This window comes from Aulonocara stuartgranti, assembly GCF_965226115.1.
Source record: "Aulonocara stuartgranti genome assembly, chromosome: 6".
NCBI classification, from domain to species: Eukaryota; Metazoa; Chordata; class Actinopteri; order Cichliformes; family Cichlidae; genus Aulonocara; species Aulonocara stuartgranti.
Genome location: NC_138944.1, coordinates 34,105,420 through 34,133,416, shown reverse-complemented (window position 1 = coordinate 34,133,416; position 27,997 = coordinate 34,105,420). Strand labels below are relative to the sequence as shown.

The 27,997-nt window shown below is 41.2% G+C and overlaps 2 protein-coding genes and 2 long non-coding RNA genes across 5 annotated transcripts; 2 read left to right on the top strand and 2 right to left on the bottom strand.

Moving 5' to 3' along the window:
- The first annotated feature begins 277 nt into the window (after window positions 1-277).
- Window positions 278-1,121, top strand: LOC309708541 (F-BAR and double SH3 domains protein 2-like). The gene is made up of 2 exons (XM_082536665.1): window positions 278-712; window positions 797-1,121. The coding sequence occupies exons 1-2, from the start codon at window positions 607-609 to the stop codon at window positions 976-978; spliced, it is 288 nt and encodes a 95-aa protein (XP_082392791.1). The 5' UTR covers window positions 278-606; the 3' UTR covers window positions 979-1,121.
- A 3,111-nt stretch (window positions 1,122-4,232) lies between these two features.
- Window positions 4,233-8,096, bottom strand: LOC309707761. 2 transcript variants are annotated; one of them, XR_014277066.1, is made up of 4 exons: window positions 6,891-8,096; window positions 6,622-6,680; window positions 4,390-4,466; window positions 4,233-4,294 (listed from the first exon to the last, which is right to left on the bottom strand). It is a non-coding gene; the product is annotated as an uncharacterized lncRNA (long non-coding RNA). The 2 variants fall into 2 exon arrangements; XR_014277065.1 differs by having other exon boundaries at window positions 6,622-8,096.
- Window positions 8,097-8,667: 571 nt separating this feature from the next.
- On the bottom strand, window positions 8,668-22,244 carry LOC309709261 (uncharacterized protein; the record flags this gene model as incomplete). The annotated part of the gene is made up of 5 exons (XM_082537815.1): window positions 8,668-8,934; window positions 20,363-20,512; window positions 20,631-20,758; window positions 21,165-21,551; window positions 21,697-22,244. 5 exons carry the CDS (start codon window positions 22,242-22,244, stop codon window positions 8,843-8,845), a joined length of 1,305 nt encoding a protein of 434 aa, XP_082393941.1. The 3' UTR covers window positions 8,668-8,842.
- A 1,099-nt stretch (window positions 22,245-23,343) lies between these two features.
- LOC309709112 lies at window positions 23,344-25,768 on the top strand. The gene is made up of 3 exons (XR_014277428.1): window positions 23,344-23,449; window positions 23,709-23,819; window positions 25,726-25,768. It is a non-coding gene; the product is annotated as an uncharacterized lncRNA (long non-coding RNA).
- Window positions 25,769-27,997: the final 2,229 nt, after the last annotated feature.

Below are 27,997 nucleotides of genomic sequence, written 5' to 3'. Positions count from 1 at the left end.
TGAGCCACAGGTGCGTGGGCCAAGGGCAGGAGCCCGCAGGTAAGCTCCGCCCAGGCAGAGGGAGGAGGGAAAGAGGGGAAAGGAGAGAGCAGGAAAAAAATAAAAAAAGGAATACAAAACATATGTAGCCGTACTGAGCCGACCGGGTAGGCACAGGGACCCTGACAGTTTTAGTGCTGTGATTCCCCACAGCATGCCCCAACAGAGATCCCAATACCTCTGAGTGTTTTCAATCTGAATGAAAATAAGTAAGCAGCGGAAGGGGAGGCCACCGGTGTTCATGAAATCAAGCTTCATGAATTCAGCAGAGGCTTGTTTAGGATTTTAGATTTCTCGTTAATTCAGGAAGAGAGAACAAAAGCTCTCCTATTATTCTCTTTGTGGCTGTTATTAAATTCTGGCGACGATGCAGTGATATTGTTACAGCCCTACTCTTTACATCTGACTTTATTTTTTCTCATTAGGAGTTTTCCTGTTGAAACATTTTTGGCTGTTGTCATCGTCTGTGTGCATTGTCTGTGTTTCCAGGCCAGAAACCGTAGCGGACAGGTGGGCTACGTCCCGGAGAAATACCTGCAGCTGCCCTCCTCCAACAGCCTGCTGAGCATGCTGCAGTCGCTGGCCGCGCTGGACGCCCGATCCCAGTCCTCCAGCAACTCCACCGAACCTGAAACCGAACTCCCAACCGGCTCCGTCAACGGAGACTCCAGTGGTGAGATCCGCCTCCACCAGATAATATCGGAGTTTTGATTTCCTGCTTTGTTTAATACCCTCGTTGCCACTGTCTGTGTTGCAGTTTCATTCGCAAAGGCTTTGTACGACTACGCGGGACAAACGGAAGATGAGCTGTCGTTCCCAGAAGGCGCCATCATCCCCATCCTGAGCAGAGAGACCCACGAGGACGATGGCTTCTGGGAGGGCGAGTTTAACGGCGTTGTTGGTGTAAGAGTTCAAATAATAGTTTGCAAAAGCTTGTGACTGCAAAATTGTGTCTGCCTAAGGGACAGTTTGTTCCAGGAGATAAGCGAGAAGATTAATAGGAAGCACCTGGCCTCCAGACGGAGAAGATGTCCTTTTAAATGTGTCAAAAGTCGTCAACAGAACATTTGTGGTTTTGAAACTTATGCCTGTGTTGTATCTGCTTGACGCATGAGGGGGCGTCATAAAAGTAAACCCTGATGGTATAAAACAACTGCTTGTGTATCGTTGGGCGGAGATCGATGCTGTCTGTGGGCAGTGTTCATCTCCCCACGCGCGTGTTCATTAAAATCATTGTTTGACCGAAGCTCTTCTGGACCATTATTGTTTTGTGCTCACCCTCAATATTTGAACTCGTAACAAACAGCAATAACGGCAAAACATGTAATGGACGTGCTGGTCCACTAGACAACATCATGTTGATGTAAAGCTTTGGGTCTCTTATGCAAAGTAAAGAGGCTGAAATAAGGTGTCCATGAGTATCAGTTTTCAACATTCAGTATTAAGAGACAAAGACTGTACGGGTTGGGCCAGTCGTCAAGTCCTGGAGCAAAGTGAGCCTGCAAATCAATAAGATGCAAATCAGTTTATACCTTTCATATAATGTTTGAATTTGTTTATTCTGAGTTTTATTGTTCAGTTAGTTTCCACAGTTCATATATCATGTGTAATTTTTCATTAGTTTCAGTGTTTGTTTGTATTTTATTCTATTCTTGATGGTTGTGTTGACAGATTTGTCCAAATTTAAAGCTATAGATGTGAACTTTTGGTTCCTTTATTATTACCTGTATAATTAGTTTCAGTGTTTGTGAAGTGGGGAAGGAGGACCCAAAAGCAGGACTCGTGCGATGGACAGTGCTCTTTATTTACAGTGGAGTAAATAAGACAACACAATAATCCCTTGAGCTCCCTCGACTCCTGTGTCTTGTCTTCACCCAAAACTCCGTGCTCTCTGCTCCGTGGCTGCTGTCCACCTGTGCTCCACTCTCCTCCTCCTGGGAAAAAAAACAACAGAGGCAGCCGTCAGGACACCATGCCGCCTAATCAACAAAAAACAGTCCCAGTCTAAATAATCTAAAAGACCAACCACGGCTCCAGTGATGGCAACACACAGTTCTAGTGACCAACCCAGTGGGCGGCACTCGAGACAAAGCAGTTCAGGTGGCCTGCACACATTTAGTATCAGGCTTTACAAAAAAAAAGTTTCAACTATGTTAGGATCCATGTTCATCATGTGTGATGTGTGTTTACATTTGAAGGTGTTTGTGGATTTGTCACCTCTCTTCAAGGTGTGGTTTGTGTTTGATGCTGAAAGAGATAAAGACTGCTGATTGGCTGAAGTAGGGTTCAATAAAAATTGTTTGGTTGTTGTTTTGGGCACTGCTCAGGTCCACATTAAATAAACTGCTGCTCATGTGTGTTTGTAGGTTCTCAGTCATCAAGCTCATGGTTGTCTAGGGAAAGCCTGGAAAGAAAGCGACTTTACTTCTTTAAGGTTCTGGATGATGTTTAACTTCTGATCCAAGAAGCTTCTTCAGTTGATGTGCTTCCTTTGCTCATTTTCCACCTCTGCACAGTTTCATTTGATGACAGTGCAGGGCAGTTCTCCCAAACATACAACAGAGGGCGCTATGCACATTCACTGAAGTGCAGAAAAATACAAGTGGAGGAGGAAACAAACAGCAGCATCAAGAGAGAAAACTGAAGTGTTCAAAGCGAGTTACTTTAGTCTCTTATTGTAATATTAATCGACATCTAAACATCACGTTGATGCTTCATGTTTGACTTCCGTGTCCTTTTACTGCTCAGTTGGAAAATATTGATGCAATTTAAAAGAAGAGGAGAAGAGTAATTTCTCTGTACTACTTCAAAAGTAATTTGAAAGCACTGCCTCATATGGAAAATGAATCATGATGAAATCCTGAAACAAATAGTGTTTGTGAATATGAAGAGTTTAGTTTTCAGTTTGGTCTTAGAAGTATAAAAATGCAGGACTGAAGACAAGATGGAAATGATGTGTTATGAGAAATAAAACACATATGTCGCTATGTACTATAATTTTATTTTGTTTATTTTTTGTTCTTGTAGGTTTTTTGCTTTAGTGAAAATTTTGAAAGCACTACTTTTAGTTTGAAAATTGGATTCAGTGTTTAGAGTTCGGACAAAACAATGGACGGTTTCAAGAAATGTATTTTATCAACAAAACTTATTTTGATGGTTACTGTATTTATTTTAATGCCCTCAGTGCACGGAGGCCAACAGCCTCCATGTAAACATTTCCACCCCCAACAATCAACTCAGATTTATGAAGTTTATCATGTTCAGGCCCTGCAGCTGATTGGTGGCATGTCTGATCAGAAAGCCTTTCTGCATCTTCACAGTGTGAGTCTGAGAGTTTCTGAACAACAGGATGAGCTGCTACACACCTGACACCACATTCAAACACACACAAGCTGCAAATCTGACACAATATTTTAGACCAAAGAAAAAGGTTCACAATTTGCAGTTAACATGAAGATATTCTAGAGTAGAAACAACACACAGCACACAAGTTTCATGTAGAGATGATTGTTTATTCTGGATGTTATTTTCATTCAGTTATTTTCCATTATTTTGAGCAATTTTCTGATTTATCCAGTTCATGTCAGAACAAACATTCACAGTAACAGTTGGTCCAGTACAGACACGTTCAAAACCAGAACTGATTACACCATAAATCATGCTGTTGTAAATCACTCCACCACCAGAATCACCCCGAGAGAAGAGAAATGTAGTTTGTGCTCCCCAAAATATCTAAAACAAACACAGATGATATACAGTAATATTAGCAGTCAACTAACCCCACGTGCATCTACTTGATGTTCTTCCAGACACAGCCTGTTGTTATATGGCACATATGCAGTACACTGAGAGTATCTGGTAGGCTCACAGTCAGCAACACACATGTCTGCACACTGAAGATTAGGTGGTTCATCAGGGACTAGAGAAAAAGGAAAAGAACAAAAGTTATTCATAATCTTTCAAAAGCTAAAATTGTGAGTAGAATGATGTTTCATCTTTTGTTATGTTTCCAAATGATTTTTAAACAAGGAACTTGGCACACAGTATATCTACTCCAAAATTTACAAAAAGAAAAAAACTTGTTCTTCATTCAGTATTAAACAAAAACATAAATGTAAGAATAAAACAGTCACAGAAACCGAAATCAGATTCTAGCATTAACTGTGAAATAATCAAACAAAATCTGGTCTTACATGTGTGGCCGGTGGCATTTACTCTATAACCACCAAGTCCTGCAACCTGAACGACGTCTCCTCTAGAAACAGACAAAAAACAAAACAATCATAAATTAATTTCACATCCATCCATGTGACATGAACACAAAATAAATCAATAAATCATATGATGTACTCTGCAGGCTGGGTATTTCCAGGTGGCTGAAGTGTTTCCAGGCTCCTTAGACAACCATGAGCTTGATGACTGAGAACCTACAAACACACACGAGCAGCAGTTTATTTAATGTAGCGGTGAGCACTGCCCAAACCAAAAACCAAAAATATATATTGTACCCTACTTCAGCCAATCAGCAGTCTTCATCTGTTTCAGCATCAAACACACAACCACAATTTGGAGAGAGGTGAGAGATCCACACACCTTCATGAGAGGAGCCACTAATGTAAACTAACACCACACATGATAATCATGGATCCTAACATAGTTGATACTTTTTATGTGAAGTCTGGCACTAAACCTCTGTGTTCCTGTCATACTGCATGTACTATATATACACATGTAGCATATACAAAGCACAATAATTAAGCTGTTAATAATTAACAATGTCTTCTGTAAGTATTTCATTTTAAAATACACATCCATTCATGCATTAATGTTTAATGTGTGAAACATTTAAAAAGTTAGTTAAATAAATAATAATAATGATAAAAACCCTCTGTGTGGATTTGATGCTTTATGTCTGGATCTTGCGCTTTTGCACCATCTGGTGATGAACAGTGGAATGTAGAGTTGGTTGCATTTTTGGGTCTCCACCCAACCCCTTTTTTGCTAGCACACATGGTTAGCTCCACACATGGAAAAAGTAATGTTGAAAATTAAATAAGTGCAAGAAATAAGTTAGAAAAAGATAGTAAGGCCACAAAGGACTATTTAGCCCCTCCTGGAGGTCAGCTTACTTTGTTTGTGTTCTTTAAATGTTTTATTTTCTGTGATTAATTACGTTGTGATTGATTTACACAAAGTAGAAGAATGCATTTTGATGTGATGTTTTAAAAAAATAGTTTTCTTCTTTGAGCAGTTCTCCCGGGTCGTCGAGACCAGAATAAACCCAGTTTTATAACTCTACATGGTGCCTACGTCAACCTTTGAAGGTGCTACACCCTCAAAAGAATCAGCTGTACAGCACATTAGCTGCTGTTGTTACCAGACACAAATATAAATGTGCCAAATTTTAGATCACAGGAAATATTTCTTAGAGCAGATTTTAAATCAGTAACTTTGCAAATTTAGAGGAAATGTTTTTGGACAACAAACGTGTCACATTTTAAACAGGGTTTAATCAGCGCTGACATACAGACATTTATGCGCTGGGTATAACAGACATGCTCACCGTGTGAAAGGACCGCGGATGTCTTGGAGCAGAGAAACATGCTGTATTGTTGTTTTTCTTTATTGCATAAGCAGCGCCCGACTGTCAGAAACGCTCTGTGCGGGTAGCTCCAACGCACCTGCAGGCATCCATTTGAAAGAAAAGTGTCGCTGCGGCTAGGCTCTCGGGATAGTCAGGCTTTTATTTATATTTGCGGCATTCTGGTGCGTTAAAACTAGCAGCCTCTGTGTCCCACTTGGATCACCATTCTGAAAATTCAGATATTTAAATAAAATGATGAATCGGCGAGTGATGAGGAGCCACGTAGATCCTAAAATCAGGTTTGATTAAATTAAACTCTTATGAACAGTGATGACGCGTTCCAAACAAACGATGCTTTCTACATGGCCAAATTGTGTGCTAACTACCTCACAGCGCTGTGTCCGGGGTCCGAAAAAAAAAGTTAAAACGATATACCTTGCGAAAGTTGTGAAGTGCTGAGGAAAATACTGTGTGTCTGATGGGGTGTTTTTATATAGGTGGACTTGGTTTCAGTTGACCTCTGACATGGAGAGATGAAAAGAGCAGTTTGTAAAGAAAAAAGGTGGAAACTATGGAACTACAGTTGGGATGTGTGTGCTGGGATGCTCTTGATAAGTGTGCAGCTTTTATTGTTTTATGACTTGTTTTGCTGACTGTTGGGGCCCTACCTGTAACCCCCTCTGTCTAATCATCAAGTCTTACTGTTGCAGTGCGTTTGTGTGGCTACTAGACAATTATAGGTTGTATTAAAGGAACATTGGGGGGTCGATACAGTGCTATTGTGGCTAGTTAAGAATGTGGTTTTTAGAAGTATCGCAAGAAAAGTTTATTTCTAAAGGGATACATGTTGTTTGTGGTACTCTGTTTTAAAAACTATTAGCCTCTGTGTCTTTCAGAGCACAAAAGAAAAGTGAAATGCTCCTAAACTAGTTATATTACTACTGAGGTTGAGGCAGTAACAAAGTTCTTTAAATCATCAGGCAAGAAAATCCAGAAACCTTGGGTTAGCCGTGGCTATCCGGGTCATCTGAGCCCGAATAGCCTCCTTCTCCTCCTCCTGCACAGGAAATAATCCAAAGTCCGTTAAATTCAAAAGAGTCACTGAAATAAATGTCTGCTGGGTAAAACACGGTCAGGTTAAAAGCGAGCTGTTTAATGTGGCTGATAAAAGAGTACAAAAACAAAAGGCAGATGCACACAAGAAAGAACCTAACTAGAACTAAACTGGGAAAACTAAATGCTAAACACAAAATGCAAAGAACAAAACCTTGAACGTTGCAAAAACATAAACATGGAAAATCCAGGAGACATGGAACAACAGACAACCTGACAAAGAATGAACAGAAACACACAGAATAAATACACATGATTAGGGGGGAGTGGAAACACATGGGGAAACAGCTGACACTAGTCTGACATAACGAGACAAAGGAAGCAACGCTGACTACACTGACATAGGACACAGACCTTCAAAGTAAAACAGGAAACATGAGACGCAGACAAGACAATATAAACTTGATAACATAAGAGGGCAAAGGGAGACTAAAACACAGGGGTAGAAGACACAAGAGGAATCTAAATAAACAAATGAGCTTAGATAACCTAATGAACTTAAAAATAAACCATAAACATCAAAAATAAACTAAAACTTAAAACGCTGGGTCAAAAGACCCAGGATCGTGACAGTGGGAGGTTGAAGCTGCCACAGGGCAAAAGCAGGACAGGCTGCCAGTTTATCACAGGGCTAACACAATATATGTGATAGAAAATCAACTGAAATGTTTGATATTTATTTATAATAATAAGAGAATAACTACTATTTATAATAATATTATAGTTGTTATTATAAATATGTGTATATTTTTTATAACACCCAACATAAAAGGCTTCTTTCCAAACCTGAGCTGTTTCAGACGCTTCTTGAAATTCTGACTTCTCTGAACTCAGTGTAAGGTGTCTGCTCCCTCACTGCGGCTGTGCCTGGAAGTACTTCTGCTTCTTGTCTTCCCCTAATGCAGCTTTAAAGTATTAAGTATGAAGCAACAGTGCTTCTCTTTGCGCCTCTGAAATCTGTGTTCTCTCTACTGATAAACAAAAGAAACAATGTAAAATGTATTAATAAATCAGTAACAAAAATATAGCGTAGAAGGTAAGTAGAGATTTTCATACCATCTTCAAGCCTAATGCTTTTAAGTCCCACACTCAATGCAGCCTGACTCAAAACCTGATTCTAAATGGTTCAGCACAGACAGAGAGGCACAAATGTTTAGTATTAACCTAAGTTACTGATCATTTACAGTATTACAGAGTCTATCAGTCTTTGCATGATGTAAACATTCCTGTAAGTTTCTAGCTGACTCTCAGGTGTCACAGGTGTGCCAGCAGGAAAGAGGGTCAATAAACCTGCATCCTGAAGTTTGTCATGCAGGATTAAAGGAGTCAGACTCAGGTAGAATTTTATTTTACACTGACTCTGGGTAAGTATGAGTATCATATGTAGATTGCATGTAGATTGTGTGAAAAATCCACCTGATCTCTGTTAGTTCCAGTCTCTCTGTCCGCGCTTCCTCTTTGTACTGACAATCACACACAAACATTTTATATTCAACTAAAACAATAACGAAAAATATATTCTTGTAATAATTATTTTAAGAGCATCGTTTGATAAGAGCATAGCACCCTGCTTAGTTATGAGCGATCACCATAGATGAATGTGGGCAAAGCAGAAGTGACATATATGTAGCCAGGTGGAAGGTCTTTATTATCGGACATGTCCCTGACTTTGACTTCATGTCCACTCTTACCCGTTTCTTATATGTGCTGAGTTCCTCCATCTGTCTCCCTCTCTGTCATCCCCTCTCAGTCTTTGTGCAGTCACCCAAAGGTTAATTATAAAAGTATATCAGAGTTTACAACCGAATAAAAGGCATAAACTGGTCCATATCAGTTTGCTGCTGCTGGCGAGGGTGTTGCTAGGATCTTGAAGCATACAGGGCTTACAACAGCCCTGAAGTCTTTTGAGTTTTCACTCAATAACAGCACCTTTTAAAGTTATTTGTTTTTATTTATTTAAACATATAGTAAAATTAATATAAAGTGGTAAATGTTATGCACTACCTAAAGTGTGAAGTCACAGAATGATACTATTTAGTGCAGTTTTTAATCATTACCAGTCTTCATCTTAGAGCTTGTGCTCTTATTGTGCCATGATGTCTCCTTTTAAACTGTGTGGATGTTCACCTCTTCTTCATCCTTCCTGTTCCTTTCACCAAACTGCTCACTCTTGTTCTCCTCTGATCTCACTTCCTGTTCTGGTTATAAGAAGAATGCAGTCAGCATGTGTCAAAGACACTCCCTCCAAATATATGATTTTTGATATGATGATTAGATATTTAACATTTTATTTATCAACTATTTTATGCACTAAATCAATTATTAAACAAATATCATATTGTAGAAATGCAAATAATAATGCACTAAGCAGTTTCATGCCACAAGAGCTAAATGGTCACTTCACTGTATTTATTTCCCACAAACTACTATACCTAGGATCTTCAGGTTTCCACTATATTTCATTAATCTGCAGCGCCTGTAGAACATAAAGTATATTGACCTCTATTGTTTTCTTTATGACTTGGCCTGAATACACACACATACACATCTTTGAATAGCACAACAAATGAGGTAATTTTCCATGTGTTTTAATAGGTTTTAGTGATTTATGGGTTTTATGTATGTGTGTGTATTTTGGTCTTCAGTGTAAATTTATACAAACTGTAATTATTTCAGATGAAAGATCCGTTATTTAATGTTGCTTAATGTTGACTCTATGGAGAATAAAGCCTTACATGAGTGTTGCTATTTTTAATTGCGGAGTGGAAGACCTACTGTACTTGTTGTTTAGTCTGTGATCTGAATGATGAATTTAACCAAACTGAAAGCAAAGGTTACAGCTGGGATATTCCACACATTTGAAAGACTCATTGTGTAACTCAGATGTTTATGAGCTTTGATCACTCCAGCATAATAATTATCATGTAACTGCAAGAAGACTTAATGAAACTGAAACAATGCACCCTAACACAGGCATTTGAACTGTAGGCTAATGAGTACATGAAGTGTACCTCTACAGCTGAAAAGAGTTTGCCTCTATAATTTCTGGATCTACTGATTTGTTTCTGATGTATCTCTTCTTTTATTTAGCCTGTATTATGAACAGAAAGATGATGAAATCCTCTTTATTTGAGAAAGTGTCCTTAAACTATTTTTCCTCCTTCTTACTGAGTTTCCGAGCTACCTCTTTGTTAAGTGAATAAACTATTTGAACAAGAAAGATATCATGGCATTTATGATGATACAGTGTGTGTGTGTGTGTGTGTGTGTGTGTGTGTGTGTGTGTGTGTGTGTGTGTGTGTGTGTGTGTGTGTGTGTGTGTGTGTGTACGCTCGGCAGAGGGGAGGTCAAGACAGGAGCTGAGTTGACCTGGTACATCAAGTTTGGATTTGCCCAGTTGTTGGTAAACAAAAAAGATTTAAACTCAAAAGATTTTGAGTTCATGCACACTGGAAAAAAAATTCTCTTCATCACAATCATTTGTTTAAAAATATGGCTGTTTTACTGATCTATGGTTATTATTAAAGAGGAAGGAAAGAAGAAGAGGAAGCCTGAGCCCAGGTTCTGTCCATTTTCATAACAAGTGACAGCACAGACATCTGAGCTTTTTCGTCATAAAGATTGTGATGTGAAGCATCAGCAGGTAAAGTGTCGTTAAAGTGTCACTTCAATAATGCTGCTGGCAGAAAGAAGTGTTGACACATACTAGCTTTGAATAAAAGGCTTAAAACACAAACAGTCTAATCCTGGGTGTTGCTTTTAAGCTTAAAGAATATAATAAGTTCTAAGACAATTCAGTTTACTTCTTACTGTCCATGTTGTGTTGTGGTATTTACTTTATCATGAATGTACGTGATAGGTTTGTAGCTTGAACCCATCCGCTGGAACGTTGAAGACAATATAATTACACTGCTAAGCAAGACACAAATAGGCAAAGTTCTTCATGTTACTCGTGCACGGGAGAGACCGGACAGAGTGCCGTTCCTTCACTTGACCCCAGTTGCTCTCGTCCGTTCTCCCGTACCACTGTCCTTTTATTGAGGTTACATGAATATGCATAGGTTCATTAACATGTGACGTCTACATACACACAAAGAGTACCTTGCCTGTGTGTGTGTGTGTGTGTGTGTGTGTGTGTGTGTGTGTGTGTGTGTGTGTGTGTGTGTGTGTGTGTCGGGTACTGCTGATCAAAGGGTCATAAAAGCACACAAGCAAACATCCTTGGTCAGGAAGAGGGTAGTCAATTGCCCAACGGCTCGTATCAGAACAAATGACCAGACATCCTCCAGCTTCTGTCTCCTGAGGGGCACCAGACAGGGATGCCCACTCTCCCCTTCACTTTTTGCAATTTTTATCGAACCTCTAGCAGCAGCATTTAGACAGGCTACAACAATTAAGGGCATAAAATGTAAGAACATAGAACATAAAATCAGTCTCTATGCGGATGATGTGTTGCTTTTTCTGCAAAACACACAAACCAACCTCTCTGAGGTAATTACTTTAATAAACTGGTTTTCAAGAGTTTCAGATTATTCAATTAACTGGCCAAAATCTACAGTTCTCCCCATTAACTGCTCCTTCCATAATTCTTCCTCTGCCCCACTGCAATCCGGAAATATTAAATATTTAGGTATTAATGTCTCTCCTAAGCTTTCAGACTTAACTAAACTAAACCACATCCCACTTCTAAAGAAAGTAGAAGGCGATCTGACTAGATGGAAATCTTTACCCATATCACTCATGGGAAGGGTCGCCACTATAAAAATGATGATCTTGCCAAAAATAAATTACTTATTTTCGATGATCCCTAACAAACCATCACAAGATTGGTTCAGATCTCTGGATTCATATATTTCCAAATTCCTTTGGAAAGATAAACCCCCGCGTATTAGCTTAAAAACGCTACAAAGAACCAAGGATAGAGGAGGATTAGATCTGCCTAATTTTCACCAATACTTCTTAGCCAACAGGCTTCAGTTCATCTCAGAATGGTTAAAACATACCTTCTTAGTTGAGCCCTGGCTAGATGTTGAACAGGCACTATGCAAGGATCTAGAGATTTCAGACCTACCATTTATTAGCTCAAACATCAAAAGACATGAATGCTTTAAAAGTATCAACATCAGCTTTTCTCTAACAGCATGGTGGGAGTTTCTAAAAATAACGGAGTCTTCATTAATCCCATGCAAACGTACACCTATCTGGAATAACCCTGACATATTACAAAACAATAATATGATTAATTTCCCAGAATGGAGTTGTAAAGGAATTAAATACTTAGAACATATATTAGAGGGAACAGAATTTATTCCATTTGACAGACTAGTTGAACAATATGGGATCAACAAGACAAGGTTTTTAGAATATCAACAAATTAAATCCATAGTAAAAAAGAAATTTAACCTCAGTCAAGTTGAATTACAAACACCACTAAGTGCGGCACATTTTCTTACTCTTAAATCCCCCAAATTATTATCTAAAATATACAGAACACTTTCTAAATTAGATGAATCAATATCCCTTCCTACTGCAAAGTGGGAAGCAGATTTATCAGTCAACCTAGACCAAAACTTCTGGTCTCAGATTTGCTTAAAAACTTTTAAACTAATTAAAAATCCCAGTCTGCAATTAATACAATACAAAATACTTCATAGAGTGCACTATACAGGTCATCGGATGTTCAAGATGGGCTTTACATCTTCCAACAACTGCTCACACTGTCAAGGCAATACACCAGACAATTACATCCACGCTCTTTGGTTCTGTCCACCAGTGCAAAAGTTTTGGCGCGAGATATGTGAAGACTTATCAAAGTGTCTGAAATGTAACATTCCAACTTCCCCCTTAGTGTGTCTACTGGGCAGCTTAGATAATGTCACTTCAGAAAAGAATATAGCCCATATGATCTTCACTGCCCTATGCATAGCCAAGAAAACAGTCCTCATGAACTGGAAAAATAAAAATAATCTTAATTCTAACCAATATAGAAATTATCTATTAGATTACATTAGTCTTGACACAGCCTCTGCCACCACATTAGATCAATTGCTCTGGGCCCCTTTTATCAGCTCCATCACCTGGTGGGGGTGGGGGGTCATAGTTTGGTCCCGCCTTCACTGTTGTGATTGGTGAGGGGGTAGGGACAGGCTTAGGGCGTCGGGGGGTTCCCCGGAGGCATCTTCCTTGGGGGGCTCAACCCGGGGTAGCGGTCACGTCCGGTTGGGGGCTCTGTTGGCTCTCAGGTGACTGTTTCCTCGTGGCTGCGTGCAGCGGGGCTAGGGGAGGGTCTGTGCTGACGGACGTGGGTTACTGACCTGGCAACCTGGCTGCCCCTGGGTGGGTCCGGGATGGGCGTGAGGTTCTGGGGGCGCTCCGTCTCTGGGCTGGGGCCCGGGCCGGGCCTCGGGGGCTTGGGTCCTGGTTGGTGTGTTGCCGGGGTTGTGGGCGGGTGGGTGCATGGGTGCCCGGCCCTGGAGCAGGGTGCCGCCGGTGCGTCGAGCCGCCTGGGGGGCTCTTCAACTGGTGGGGGGGATGGTCACATCTTGCAGGAGCTTTCTTCTCTTCAGGAACTCTCTGCAGGAGGGGGAGATACAGGAGAGGTGGAGGAAGATCTCAGCCTGGGCGTTTACCGTCTTATGTAGTCTGGAAGATGTGTGGATGGTGGGGTGGGTGCAGTTTTCTCTGTGGTGGGGTTGGGTGGACTATCCAGGGCTCTGTGGAGCCGGAGGGCGCTACTGCACTGGGCCCCGGTCTGATGGGCCTGGGCCCCCCTTCCCTGGCGGGTCGCGAAGGGTGGGAGTGCCTACTGGGGTCAGCGGGGGAGCTGGCCCCAGGGAGGGGTTACCTGCCCCTCCCTTCCTTCCCTCCCCATCTCCAGCTGCCTCCCTCTTCCCGCTCCTCCACAACCACTCACACATGCAGGGCCTTGGAGTGGGGGTATGTCACCAGGGTGCAGAGGAGGCTACCCCCCCGTCCCCCCCCCCCCCGTCCCCTTCTGGCTGCCTCTGCCTCAATTTTATCCCACAACTTAGACATTCACATTATTCACACTCTCATTACACATACATATAGGATCTTGGGGGTGGGCACAATCACGGAGTCCAAAATACCATCAGGGTGTATACCTCACCCCTGACGTCGTTGCCCACCTCTCAATTTTAAATACACTTAGTCATTGAGGGCTAGCAGGAGGGACTATGCGCTTACCTGCTGCTCCTTGGCAGGTAGCTCTATGCCCTCCTGGGTTTTAATTGCACCTTAGAACACACATGCATCAACACTACAATGAGCGGGTGGAGGGAGGTTTGGAGTCTTCTCCCACCCCCGTTCTCTGCGGCCTGCTGGAGCGGGAGGGCTAGTAGGAGGAGTTGGCCGTCCGACTGCGGTCTGGGGTGTGGGGCCTCCCTGCTGCTGCGGAGTCGGGGTGGTCTGCCTCTCCCCACCGCAGGGAAAAGGGTAACACCACCTGGGTCTGGGTGCAATTCCCCCCTCCAGGGACAAGGGTACCTAGACCCGGTTTGTAGAGTACGCTTGGGGAGTGTGATTGTGTGTACAGCGTCTCTTTATGTCTGTCTCCACGTTGGTTGAGTGTGGAGTGAGTGCATATGAGAGCATGAGGGTGGGAATGGATGTTTGTGTCTGTGTGTGCCTGTATGTCTGTGTCTATATGTCAGGTTGGGTATCAGACGCCACCTCTCTGGGGACACCTCAGGCCCTCCAAGGTTTGGAGGCCTATCTCCACCCACCACCACTTCCCCTGCCGGTGGCGGACTCCCTCAGGTGTCGGTGTCTTGGTGGTTCTTTGTATCTGGGGGTGGGCGTCCGGGTACACACCGGCTCACTCCTTGGCGGCCGCTTGTCGGGGCCTGGGGCCTGGGGCTCGCTCGGGCCCCTTTGGAGGTGGGGTGCCCCCGGCCTCTCGGCCTGGGGCTCGGTCACTCAGGCGCAGCTGGGGGCCGGCGGAGCTCACGGGCGCGTCACTGCAACTCCCCCTGACTTCTGCTCCGCGGCTGCTGGGCGAGCCCTCATCTGGGACTCTCCTCAGCTCTTACTGGAACAGTGGCGCGGCTGCCCCTCTGTTGGTCTTCCATGGTCTCTTGTGTTCTGGGGGCCTCTGGATGTCTGGAGTTTTGATCTCCTCCATACCCACTTCACACCCTGGAGGACGGGGCTGTGGCCCCCCCACACTCCCTAGCAGATCATTACATGGAGAAACCTTTGGAATGCAAGCATGCTGATCCACACAGGTATGCACACATGGGTATTCACAGACGCGGACTAAAGCTTTCTTGGCTGCTGCCTCAAAGCACACTGTGCGCTGTCTATCTTGCGTGCTGCACAATATCGTTTATTATTTAGTAAATATTGATATCTATGACTAGCTAGTTTATTGTGATGGTGCTTTGTTTTCTCTATTATTATGTTGCTCTTTGTTGTTTGCTGTCTCCTCTGTTTGTTTTTTTTGTTTTTTTGTTTTTTTCTCCATACAGGTGACCCAGGAGTTCTTTTTTTTTCTCTCTCTTCCCCCCCCTTCTCACCGTCTCTTCTCCCCTTTGGTTTTCTTTCTTTCTCTCCCCCTCTTTCTCTCATTCATTCCCCCTGTCCTATTTATTTAAAAAAAAAAAAAAAAAAAAAATGACCAAGGATGAACTGAAGCTCTGCCATCACGTAATGTCGCATACTGCTGTTTCTGATGTCATTTAAAAAAAAAAAAAAAAAAAGACAAAGGATGAACTGAAGCTCTGCCATCACGTAATGTCGCATACTGCTGTTTCTGATGTCATTTAAAAAAAAAAAAAAAAAAAAAAAAAAAAAAGGAAGAGGGTAGACCCCCCCTCATCCTAGATAACACAGTAAGGAAGTCCAGCAGTTCATTTATACACAAAAAGCACTTAGACTAGAACAGACGTAATTACGTTAATCCTACCATAAAACAATAAGAGAAGGTATGACCTCTCTCATGCTCCCAGGATGTAGGTGTGGAATGCACACCAAGCCTCTGTAGCCTGTTAAAGATCACACAACTTATCACTACACAATTGATTATACACCTCTAAGCATCTATGGTTAAATATTTCTAAGCATAAATGACAATCAACAATACAAACTCTAACAGTACGCTACTTTGTTCTAGCGACTGTAAAAAATAATTGTATTCATGAAATAAACTAGACTTTCACAGTCTGCATCTTCCACAGTTTTCATGCTTTTGTTCACTCCAAATTTGACACAAACCCACAGACAACCAGAGTTAACTATGTGAAGCAATCACAGACACTGTAATGGCTGATTTTTCTAATAAACACAATCAGGTTAACATTAAGGTTTAACATTGAAGGAGATTTGTTCCATAGTCACAGTTATACTTGTATTTCCTTTACTTACATCCAACACTACTATGTTCTGTTTCAGTCCAGGTGCTGGCAGTTTATCCTTTGTTGTTTGGACAAATAAGCTTAAAGCTAAACCTTCATGTTTTTGATGGGAAAGTTTGTTAAACCATTGCTCAACTTATGTCTGCACAGAGCAGATAATTATGATGTACTTGTAAAAAGACTTGATAAGCAGGTCACAGCTGAATCAAGGGGTAATAAAAGTAAGACCACGCGGTCTCAGCACGACTACACATGCAGTGGGTTATCGCACACATTTGAAAGACTCATTGTGTAACTCAGGATGTGACCCCTTATAAAGGAGACAGAGAAGTTCTGTTGTTCAGTCAAGTAAAACCTGGTGAAAGCGCAATTCTAAGACTCTGGTCGTTGCTTAAGTGTATAGATAAAAAATCATTTTTTCATACATTATTTTCTTACTATATTAGTATAATCACCAAATCGATTATTTCGTATTTATCTCCTGAAACGATCTACATTAACTTTTCTATCCCTAGAAATGTGTTTCCAGAGTCCCAGGTTTAGTGACTTCCTGTCCACCATCACATCAGCTGAGTAGTTGTCAAATTTGAGGGGAGCAGAGAAGATCAGACACCAGTCAGCAGGTCAGAGGCCATCTCTCATTTCACAAATCAATCACTTGATTTATAAATGGAACAAACACCCCATCAGACCAGGTAATGACCCATTATGAGACAACAGCCGTCTGAGAGGAGATGTTCTGTATCACAAAACATGGAAAACAAACAAACTCTAGGCATTCTGAAATATATAAAGCTCAACAAAAAAACAAAACCATATCAGATCCTGATGTAATTCATTTTGTTGTTGTCTTTATTAGTCATTTAAAAAGAGGTCTAGAAAAAGTGTCCAGGAAGAGATTCTACTATTTATGCAGCACTGCCCCCGTGTGGCCACAAAGACACACAACAGCTTCATTTCTCAGCCTGTTGCCTTCTTTTCCCTTCATGATGTAAACAGTGAATGAACTGAAAGAAGTCAACCCATAAACTGTTAAACTGATACAACAGTCATGATGATTATGTAACAAGTTGTAGTTGACTTTCTGGTGGTGGTTTTGGTATACAATTTAAAAGCCATTTTCTTTTATAAATACACCATACACTTTGTTCTTGACCATTTCTTTTCCTCATATCCTTAATGGACAGTGGAGGAACACTACATCTAGCTTCTGTTTAACATTTATCCAGGCGCCCCCACACTGTACCTCTACAGAAACCAAGGGAGAGAGACAGACACACAAAGATTTCCACTTGAATCTTGATCTCAAAATAGAAAAAGTTTTATCACAAAATAATTACAAGAGCTCAGCCAGGTGAGATATAGCAGAACCATCAATTCAGAGTCTGACAGTAAGGGTGAAGACGAGCCTGACTGTTGGTCTGCTCCAAAACAAGCCCATAAGCAAGCTTTGAAATAATATGTTACAAAATTGTGAAACTGCGACATGAAATTTGATTTGAAAATGAAATTCATCCTGATCAGGAGCTGTTATGATCTAAATGGTGTTCTAGATCCAGTAAGCATTCATTCAACTTGTCTGCAGCAAAATTAAAAATAAGTTACCACAAGTTGTTTTTTAAATTGGTAAATAATTGATAAAATGTTAAAAGTACTGGTTGTGTTTGACCTCATCACCAGGATGAGTTGGAAATACCTCAAATTCCCTCAGGTGGCCTTTTGCTGGTTGGATTGCCACTACAGTCTGTAAACTGTAGAGGTAATTTTGTGAGCTCATTGGATGAGCAGTTTCTGAAATACTCAGACCAGCCCATCTGGCACCAACAACCACGCAATCTCTTTCCCCCATTCTGATACTTGCTTTGACCTTCAGCAGGTCATCATGAACATGTCTGTATGCTAAAATACTTTAATTTGCTGACGTCTGATTGGTTCACTAGACATTTGTGTTTAACGAGCAGGTGAACAGGTGTACCTGGCAAAGTGTGTGTAACCCTCAGTGTTACTGACATGTTCCACACTGATGCACAACAATACTCTGGGCCCCACACTGTTTTATTAAGTATGTCTAATCACTGTAGACATTACATGTACCTTCTTGAAGGAGAGGTCAAAGGTCAGTTACGTTTATAGGTTCCTGCTATATGTTGTGACATATACACAGCACAGTTGTAGGAATGATAGTTTCTAGATTAAGTTGATAAAGTTGACCTTGAAGACCACAAGTTTGAATGGATTGTTAACATGACCCCACTCTACAGCACTGCAACATTTTAACATGAGTTATTTAAGACTTTCCAGGTATCCTGGTTACAGAAAAAGATTGATGAGCAGAAAAAAAGAAACAAACTTTCATTGTTTCTGATTAGAAGCTGTACAATCCGGACTGACTTTAACAAATGTGCTATAGGCTCAGCTGGAAAATAGTGAGCTTTACAAGACTGATTTTGTTCCAAAGGCTTTCACAGACCTCAACCAATCCTAAGGCTAATTAGCACGGCTAGAATTTTAAAAACATTTGTTAAATGTTGTCATTGCTAACATATACCTGTTTTAGAGCATGCTGAGTAGCGAGAATGCAAAGTTATTGTTACCTCTAAAAAAAATGTGAAGATGTGATATTAGCATGTACGGAGCCCCTCTGATGACATGGTCCAAAAAATAAATAAATTGTGGCCACAAAATACTACTTCGTGGCCACGAAATGGGTATAACGTGCGCACGAAATGCTTATTTGTGAGCACGAAACACTTGACCAATAACCGTGATCCTTCCCAGGCCCTTGCAGTTGGTTGACAATAGAATCTATCCCAACGTCCGGGTCGTACTTACGTCTGCAATGCAACTGGGCTCTTAATATCCTGTTTAAATGTCTCTCCATAATAATGGTTCCTTTCAGTGCCAGGCTTTTCAAAATGCATGTGTAGCTCATTCCCAGCCTAAAATTGTCAGGGATCTGGGTCTGAGGGACCTAGACCTATTATTGTGTATTGTTTACTCCACTGTAAATAAACGCATTTTGGGTCCTCCTTCCCCACACACCCAAGGTCTGCCACGCAGACCATGACAAAAATAAAACTCAATCATACTGTCTCTGGCCATGTTGTACAGGTTTAGCCTACTCTTATGCTTATGTCTCTACACAGCTGTCCAATGTATCAATATGATGTGCGCACGTCATCTATTTGTTGCCACAAATGCGTAATTCGTTGCCACGTTATACCCAATTCGTGCCCACAAATGAGCATTTCGTGCGCACGTTATTTCGTGCCCTCGAAATAGTATTTTGTGGCCACAAATAAGTATTTCGTGGGCACTTATACTATTTCGAGGGCAGGAAGTAGTATTTTGTCACCACAATCTATTAATTTTTTGGAGGATGTCATCAGAGGGGCTCCGTAAGCATGAGCTATATAGTATCTCCAAGAGAAAAGCGATCAGCTGATCATTGATCAGTTTCATGATTTAAGTAGCAACAGGAGAGAGAGGGAGAGAGAATGGGAGAAGAAGAGGCAGCTGGCCACGTAAAGACACAGAAGAACTCCAGCTTTGTGTATTTGTTTTTCATTCAAGCTGAAGTCCGGGACAAATCGGGTTCCTTTTCAATACGAGACGCGGCCGGTCCGCGGGTCTCTCCTCCTCCTTCCTCCCCTTTCCCTCATCCACCTGCTGTACTCAAAATTTGTACTCAAGTACAAGTACTGTTACACTGCTTAAATTGTACTCAATTACAAGTAAAAGTACTGGTGTTAAAAAAATACTTGGGTAAAAGTACAAAGTACTCTTCTCAAAAACTACTCAGAGTATTAATTACTTTTTAACAGACTGATGTTTTATTCTGTCGTCAATAGCAGGCATTCAACTCGATTCACCAGTATAAATATTTATGTTCAAAGCACATTTCTCAGATGAACAAGGTATAGAAAGGTAACTTGTTTTGTAAATAAATGTAGATATAAAAGAAGGAATTTTGTTTGTTAAAACAATGACAAATATGTTTCTGAACATGCGTAGAACCATTTAAACTTTTCCCCATACAATGAACAACAGGCAGGTGAGTGTCTTAAACTCTTAGCATTTCTGTCACACTTGAACCTTTTGTTCAGTTTCAGCAAGAGCTGGTTTTCTAAATTAACAGAGGCAATCCGACTTGGTTTGGCTGTGAAGAGTAGACCAGCACAGCTAAAAAGTCGTTCACACACAGCAGAAGCAGGCAGAGCTGTGTTCAGTTTAAGAGAGAGGTTTTTGATACCTGAGAAGGAGTGCAGCAGCTCCATGGTGTCTGTGGCACAAGCAAGGTAACCATCAAGCTCAACTGCACTTTGCAGCCTTCTGGAGATTGGTCTGGAGAAGAATTCATCTTCATCAGATGACTCTCTTTGCTGATCCTCACTCTCATGCTCTGTCGTTTAGTATTCAGGACAGACCATCAATAACTTACAATGTATTAGGTGAAATACTCACTTAAGCATGTGTTCAAATGTAAAAATACACAAAAATGGGATCACATGAATCCTTACCAGCCTCTGTTACATCTGCTCTGTCAGTCCAGGAAGTCTTGAACTTGGGTAAGAGGACTGCAGCTGCAGCCAACTCTGGATCCTCCATCATCGCTCCAAAACGCTTTTGAAGGCCATTTTGCAGGGCTCTGATAAGATAAGATAAGATAAGATAAGATAAGATAAGATAAGATAAGATAAGATAAGATAAGATAAGATAACCTTTATTAGTCCCACATGTGGGAAATTTGTTTTGTCACAGCAGGAAGTGGACAGTGCAAAAGTTATGACGCAAAAATTAGAATACAATAAGAATAAATACAGTACACAGCTGTACAGAATAGAATAAAATAATATACTATATACAGTAGAATAAAATAGAATAAAAATATACAATAAGATAAAAATAGAATACGAATGCTATATACAACTGAGTAAAATACAACGATGCCAGAAGAGATTATTGCACTTAGTGTTATTGCACATGTGTGGATGTGTGTGTTTGTTCAGTTAAAGTCTTTGTTGTGGAGTCTGACAGCAGTGGGGAGGAAAGACCTGCGAAATCTCTCCGTCCCACACCGTGGGTGCCGCAGTCTCCCACTGAAGGAGCTGCTCAGTGCTGTCACAGTCTGCTGCATGGGGTGGGAGACGTTGTCCAACAGGGATGACAGCTTAGCCGCCATTCTCCTGTCACTCACCACCTCCACTGGGTCCAGAGGGCATCCTAGAACAGAGCTGGCCCTTCGGATCACCCTGATGAGTGGCACACATGTCTTGCTTGATGTCTCCAGCCTGCTAAGTTTGGACAGTAGTTGTTGGATTACTGGCAGGAGCCATCCCATAAAGGAAGTGGACTCAGACTGAAGAATGTTTGAAGCTTTCACCAGTGGCTTCATGGTGGTACAGTACTCCCTAAGGAATGCAACTTCTGCAGGACTCAACCTGTAAGACACAACAACAAAACCCACCATGACTATAATAGGGATCTTCTGATTTAATATTAAGAGTCTGCTCACGTTTTTAACCATCCATTAAGGAAAATTCACAAAATTTGCAACCATATTGGTAGGTGTCCAATTTTACTCACATTTTCACCTTGAACTCCTCACAAATGCTCCTGATGGCATTTTCCCCCTTCTCATCAATGATGCGTATTATCCTTTCAATGGCAAGGTAGGTTGAATTCCATTGTGTTGCATTGTGACGAATGATCTGTAGTTCACACTTGTCCTCTACCACTTCATTAGCCAAATGAGTTTTGTTCCAAATGGCCTGGCATTTTGCAAAGGTTGCACGGGAGAGCCTCTTGTAGGTTTCATTCATGCTCTCTGCTAGGGCAGCATCAGATGTTGCCACAAGGTTTAGCAGGTGACATGCACATCGCTGATGAGGCGGGAGTTGATACTCCAAACCAGAGTCTTCATCAAGAATTGCACTTGCCTCATGGTAATCAATATGGTCAGTCAGGTCAATAGTTTCTGGGTCTGCTTCATCTTCAGCTTCATCTGCATCATTTTGTGCCCCAAACATGTGGAAGGCCTTGACAAAGTTGGATCCACTATCAGTTGTGGTTCTTACAACTTTGCCTCTAATCTTGTATTGGCAATGGATATCATCAAGCGCACCAGCAAGCATGTCAAATGTGTGACACCCTCTCAATCTTTTGCATGCTGGTGCTGCAGATCTTCTTTCCAGGGACTCTTCCTCCAATGGCATGTGACTCCAAGGTAATTTTTCTGATGAGCTGACCAACAATCAGTAGTGGTAGCAACCAATTTGACTTTATCCAATGCTGCAACCAAAGTCATCTTCATGTGATCAGCAGCTTCACAGATTCTGGCACGGACAGTGGGTCTGGAGATGACTTTGGCTTGAGGTTGTAATGTGGTAACCAATTCTTTGAAAGATGGCTGTTCTAGCACTGCAAATGGCTGTAGACCCTCACATGTGAAATTGATGACAAGCATGTCAACAGTTGCTTGTGGAACATGTTTGTTTGCAGCTCTCAACATCAGGTCTGGTAACTTGGCTTGTGTATTTGCTGAGAGCTTGTTTGGTGTGGCTGTGGTCTTTTGCTGACGAGATGTTGATGCCACAGTGATATTGTACTGCTCAATCTTCGATGGATGTTTCCTCTGTAGAGATAAATATTATCATACGTCAGGTTCATACATTACTTCATAACATCACTGTGATTAACACTACAGGAAAACACATTTTTAAAACATCATTCAACTAGACATGAGCTAATCTTTGATTGTTTAGCATAGTATAAAAGAGTGGTGAATTTGGTCAAATCCTGCAGATATATTGCTGTATTTATTTATAAATGTAAACCAATTTTGAACGATCATTGCAAAAAACGTGAATTTCTGTATACATTCCAAGTTCTGTAATCTGTATACTATCTGTAAAAAGAGTATCGACCAATGTATCAGTATCTAAATTTTTAACTCCTTTTTATCAGTATCACCCTAAAGTTTTCAGTATTAGTCAGGTTCTAAAAATACTAGGAGAGCAAAATATGTGTATATAGCAAATGTAACTTAAGAAAAGGGATCACATACACAAAAATGCTGCCCATACAGCTAACAAATAAAAACAATCCACGTTATGTTCTTTAAAAAAAATATATCATATTGGGAAACATATAACCCTACTGATTAAGAGCCATGTCACTATGATAGACCTATATCAGGCCAATGATCCTGATCAACTGATCCATCAATCGGGCTCTGGTACATGTCAGCTGAGAGCTGGAAGATTAATTTGAGATGCAGCTCAGCACTGTGTTCAAATTTTGTTTTTGTTTTTTATATAGGCCAGCTGATTGTAGGCCTGTGAGTTTTAAATGACTACAAATTTAATTTATTGTAATGATGGTGGTTATCCAAATAATAAGCTAAAACATTCCTACGAATTTAGCTCAATTATGCATGCACACGCACATTAGCTAGCTCCGTCTTATTTTAATATCAGGCTAACCAATGGCGGTGACAATATCTTAGCCAAACTAATAACACACATGAAAAATAAGAAGGCAATATTGTACACGTATAGTTGTAAAACCTCTTACCTCAATGTGTTTTTTTTTTTAAGATTAGACGCTGAAGTCTTGTAAGCTGAAATGACTGTAGAGGTCAAACAAAGTTTGCACTGCATCTGGACGCTGTCTCCTTTTCTCCCTCTGCACATGAAAAATTCCTCCAGGTATGGCCACAGGCAGGCGTCCTCCGTCTTTTCTACGTCGTTTTCATGGTTGACAGTGTTGTCCTCTGTCTCCATTTTGGCTTCTTTGTCGCCAAATCTTCCGTCTATAAAGTAGTTTGTACTCCACCATGTAGCACCTCCAGACACCTGTGCCTGCTGCTGCGGTGAGCTCCATTCATATAGTTCTATCACGTGCACTGTACACGTTGACAACCGTAACCATGGCCGCCGAGGGTATATAAATGCTGCACAAGGTTCCAAACGTCCGTTTACACTTGCTCGTGGACTTGTTTCGACCTGCTCCAACCTCAGCCTGTGGAAAGCTAAGTTTTGCAAAACATTTTACTGGAAGCGGATATAACTTGAACGCAGAACAAGTACTTCATCGTTTGTACTTGTTTTTGTTTTTCAAGTTTGAAGATGGCTCGCCGTGGACCCGGACTCCCCGACTGTCACCTGGACTTCGCTGCAGGTACATTTGAAAATTTCTTTAAATGTAAATTACTGTAATAATTTAACAAGTTCCAGTGTGAATATCAAGTTTTAACGTGATCAAATATGTGTATTTCAAGTCTGTTTCCCGTAAATTGTTTGTATGCTTTAAATTTTCCGGGAGAGGTGTAGAAATTATTAATGACTGGTGTATGAATATGAAAAAAAGGTGTTACTTTGACTTGAAGGCTTCAAATTTGACACTTTTATTTAAAATGAAATGGTTAAAAATAGCTTAATGGACTAAAATTTGTAAAATGCCCAAAAATCAGTTTCTGTGGTAACGGCATCTTCAAGATGTCACGGCGTCAGAACACGCAGGCGTAAACACACAGATCCAGGTCCCCTCCTGACATCCTTTTCTTCTCCGGATCAAAGGCTTTATTGACATAAACTATATTTTTTCTCTGCTGCAAAACACAAAGATAAAAAAAATACAAATAAAATAATATCAAAAGAATATGGAAACAGTAGTAATAATGGCATTAAGACCTATCTTCTGTTACGGTAATGCTTTTAACCTTATTAGATAGCAGAGAGAGATATTGTACACAGGGATATTTACACAGGGATAGCATGTTTACCACAGATTAGATGTACCTGTCCTTATGGCAGATACAGTCCTTGTGCACATTTCTAAATGTGTGGATTCTGAGTTAAGAGTTTTTGTTTGTTTGTTTGTTTGTTTGTATGTTTGTTTTTGACTTGACCATCATTTTCAGACATACCTGCAGAGCTTTGTGTGTGCAACTTTTACTCTTGCCAAGGAGGTTGTGTTTTTATTTAAAAAAAAAAAAAAAAAAAAAAAAAAAAAAAAATATATATATATATATATATATATATATATATATATATATATATATATATATATATATATATATAAGGACATGCGATTGGTACATGTGGTCTAAATGTTACATTATGGTTTGCATCCACATATTTAACCTATGAGCTTTTTTTCAAAATGTGTGACATCGTGAATTGTAAATAAAACAGGAGAATGAGCTGCATGGTTAGTTATAAATGTACTGTAGTATATTTATATAATAAGTTACTCATGTCCGGCTGTTTACAAATCAATACCTATTATCCATTACCTATTCCAACATAGTGTTTGCATAAAGGCTTACAAAGAACAAATAAAACAAATTGAATGTACACAAAATACAGTGTCATATATAGTGTCAATATAGTGTCACCTTAAAAGTACACAGAGTGAGCTGCCTTGGTGGAGGTTTGGTGGTCTTCTATTAAAAAACTTCACTTAAAGATTGAACAAGTAGAAGTGTCATTCAGTCTGACATAAAATGCTTTTCTCTCATCCTCTGCTCAAACTAACAGATGTAGGTCTGTTGCTTTAACACTGGGTGTCTATTACATTCCTAATGTTATTTTAAAAATTGTTTCCTCACAGGGCGTCTTGACTATGTGGTTGAACGCCCTGCAGAAGAAGGCCTTCCTGAAGTCATCTGGATCCTGGATGACAGTCTCCAGAGCACCACCTCTTCTGAAGTCATCTGGATCCTGAATGACAGTCTCCAGAGCACCACCTCTTCTGGTGAAGCTCAGGACACTGATACCCAGCGTATCAGCGAAGGTGAGTATGGTGAGTATTTTATCCCTCTCTCACCCTCACCTTCTTCTCATGAAGCACCAGATGCTGATGATGGTGAACAGCAAGGTGAGTATGGTGAGTATTTTATCCCTCTCTCACCCTCACCTTCTTCTCATGAAGCATCAGATGCAGATGACGGTGAACAGCAAGGTGAGTATGGTGAGTACCCCCCCTACCTACCTGTAGATGATGAAGAGGTGAGTGAACAGACTGACAATTCATCTGACTGGACCGACCCAGAAGAATGGGGGGATTGGCTTAGCGATGACTCTGGGTATGACACCATGGATGAGAGAGATGATTCCCCTCTCATCCGGGAGCACCCTCCAGAGCCGTTTTGGCACGATTGGCAACGTCCTATTGCTCCAGGTGCTGCCCCCATCGCCATGCCGCCTTTCGGCCAGGCCAATGCCCCACTCTTCCCTCGAGTTGTTGCCCCAGTTGGTGATCCTCCAGCTGCTCCTCCCTCAGCTGCTCCTCCCTCTGCTGCTCCCTCTGCTGCTCCTTCCTCAGCTGTTCCTCCCTCTGCTGCTCCCTCTGCTGCTCCCTCTGCTGCTCCCTCTGCTGCTCCTTCCTCAGCTGCTCCCTCTGCTGCTTCTTCCTCAGCTGCTCCCTCTGCTGCTCTCTCTGCTGCTCTCTCTGCTGCTCCCTCTGCTGCTCCTTCCTCAGCTGCTCCCTCTGCTGCTCCTTCCTCAGCTGCTCCCTCTGCTGCTCCTTCCTCAGCTGCTCCCTCTGCTGCTCCTTCCTCAGCTGCTCCCTCTGCTGCTCCTTCCTCAGCTGCTCCCTCTGCTGCTTCTTCCTCAGCTGCTCCCTCTGCTGCTCCTTCCTCTTCTGCTCCCTCTGCTGCTCCTTCCTCTTCTGCTCCCTCTGCTGATCCTTCCTCAGCTGATCTCTCTGCTGCTCCTTCCTCAGAAAAGAGAAGCAGAGAAGACATCTGCACCGAAGAGGTAAGTGCAAAGAGGTGCAAGGTGAGTGACCAGTTTGATGCCCCTTCAACATCCTCAGGTTGTTTTGGAGTCAGATGTTTCTGGGAGAGGCTTTTTAACCTTTCCCTTGATGACAGTGACTCTGATTAGTTTATGTTAGAACGTGTTTTTAAACTTTGCCTTTGTGTTTTTGTTTTTACAGATATAAGAACATCTGACTTGCACATGTGAAATGTATTGTTTTTTTCTTGAATAATATATGTTTTTCCCAAGCCCTAATTCACCATGCAGGACAAAGGTAAGTCTGTACTTAATCTCAACACAAATAAGTAGAAAAGGTTTAAAAATGATGCAGTGAACTGACTGTAGTCTCTTGTTTTTACATAAGGTATAGCCTGTGGCTAAGAATTCAACACTTCAGACACTCAACGTCCAAGATGGAGCAAACACCCCACCCAGAAGACAGCCTTACCCCGACCAACCCGATGAGAAGGATGGATGACCAAGTGAAAAACGGGAGAGTGGTGCTGTGTTCCAACTATGTAAGTTATCACCTCACATTGACAACAAACTGTATTGAAGACAAAATTCTTCCAATAGTTGGTATAAATCATCATCCTATGTCAGCAGCACTGTAGGTTTAGCTTTATTTATATTTTTCATGTGTATACGTTGGGTTTAAAATTGTTTTTTAACAACATACTGCAGCTACCAACAATGAAAATGCTGTTTTATGTTAAAATGACGTCTTTCTTGTGTTATTACTTTGCAGGGAAGCTGAGAGTGGACAGAGCTGCACAGAGGACCAAAGATCCACTCTCAGCACTTCATACCTGACTGGCCACAGCACCACCCCTCCTCACCCAGGGTGAGGAGGGTCCTGACCCTGCCTGCACAGAGGGAGTTGTGAACATGCACTTCTGTGTCGGTGGGTTTAGGATCCTCCTCACACTCACACTGATGAAGACTGTCACTGGAAGATGTCTCCATTGCATCAGCAGGACGTAAGCATTTGTAAAATATTACAGTTTGTGATGTTTTATACATATTTTTATTGCATCATTTAAAACTATGAGATATAAAATAAACCAATTTTCATAACATTTTCTGTGTATTTAGTTGTTTTCTTAATAAGTTATTTGGAA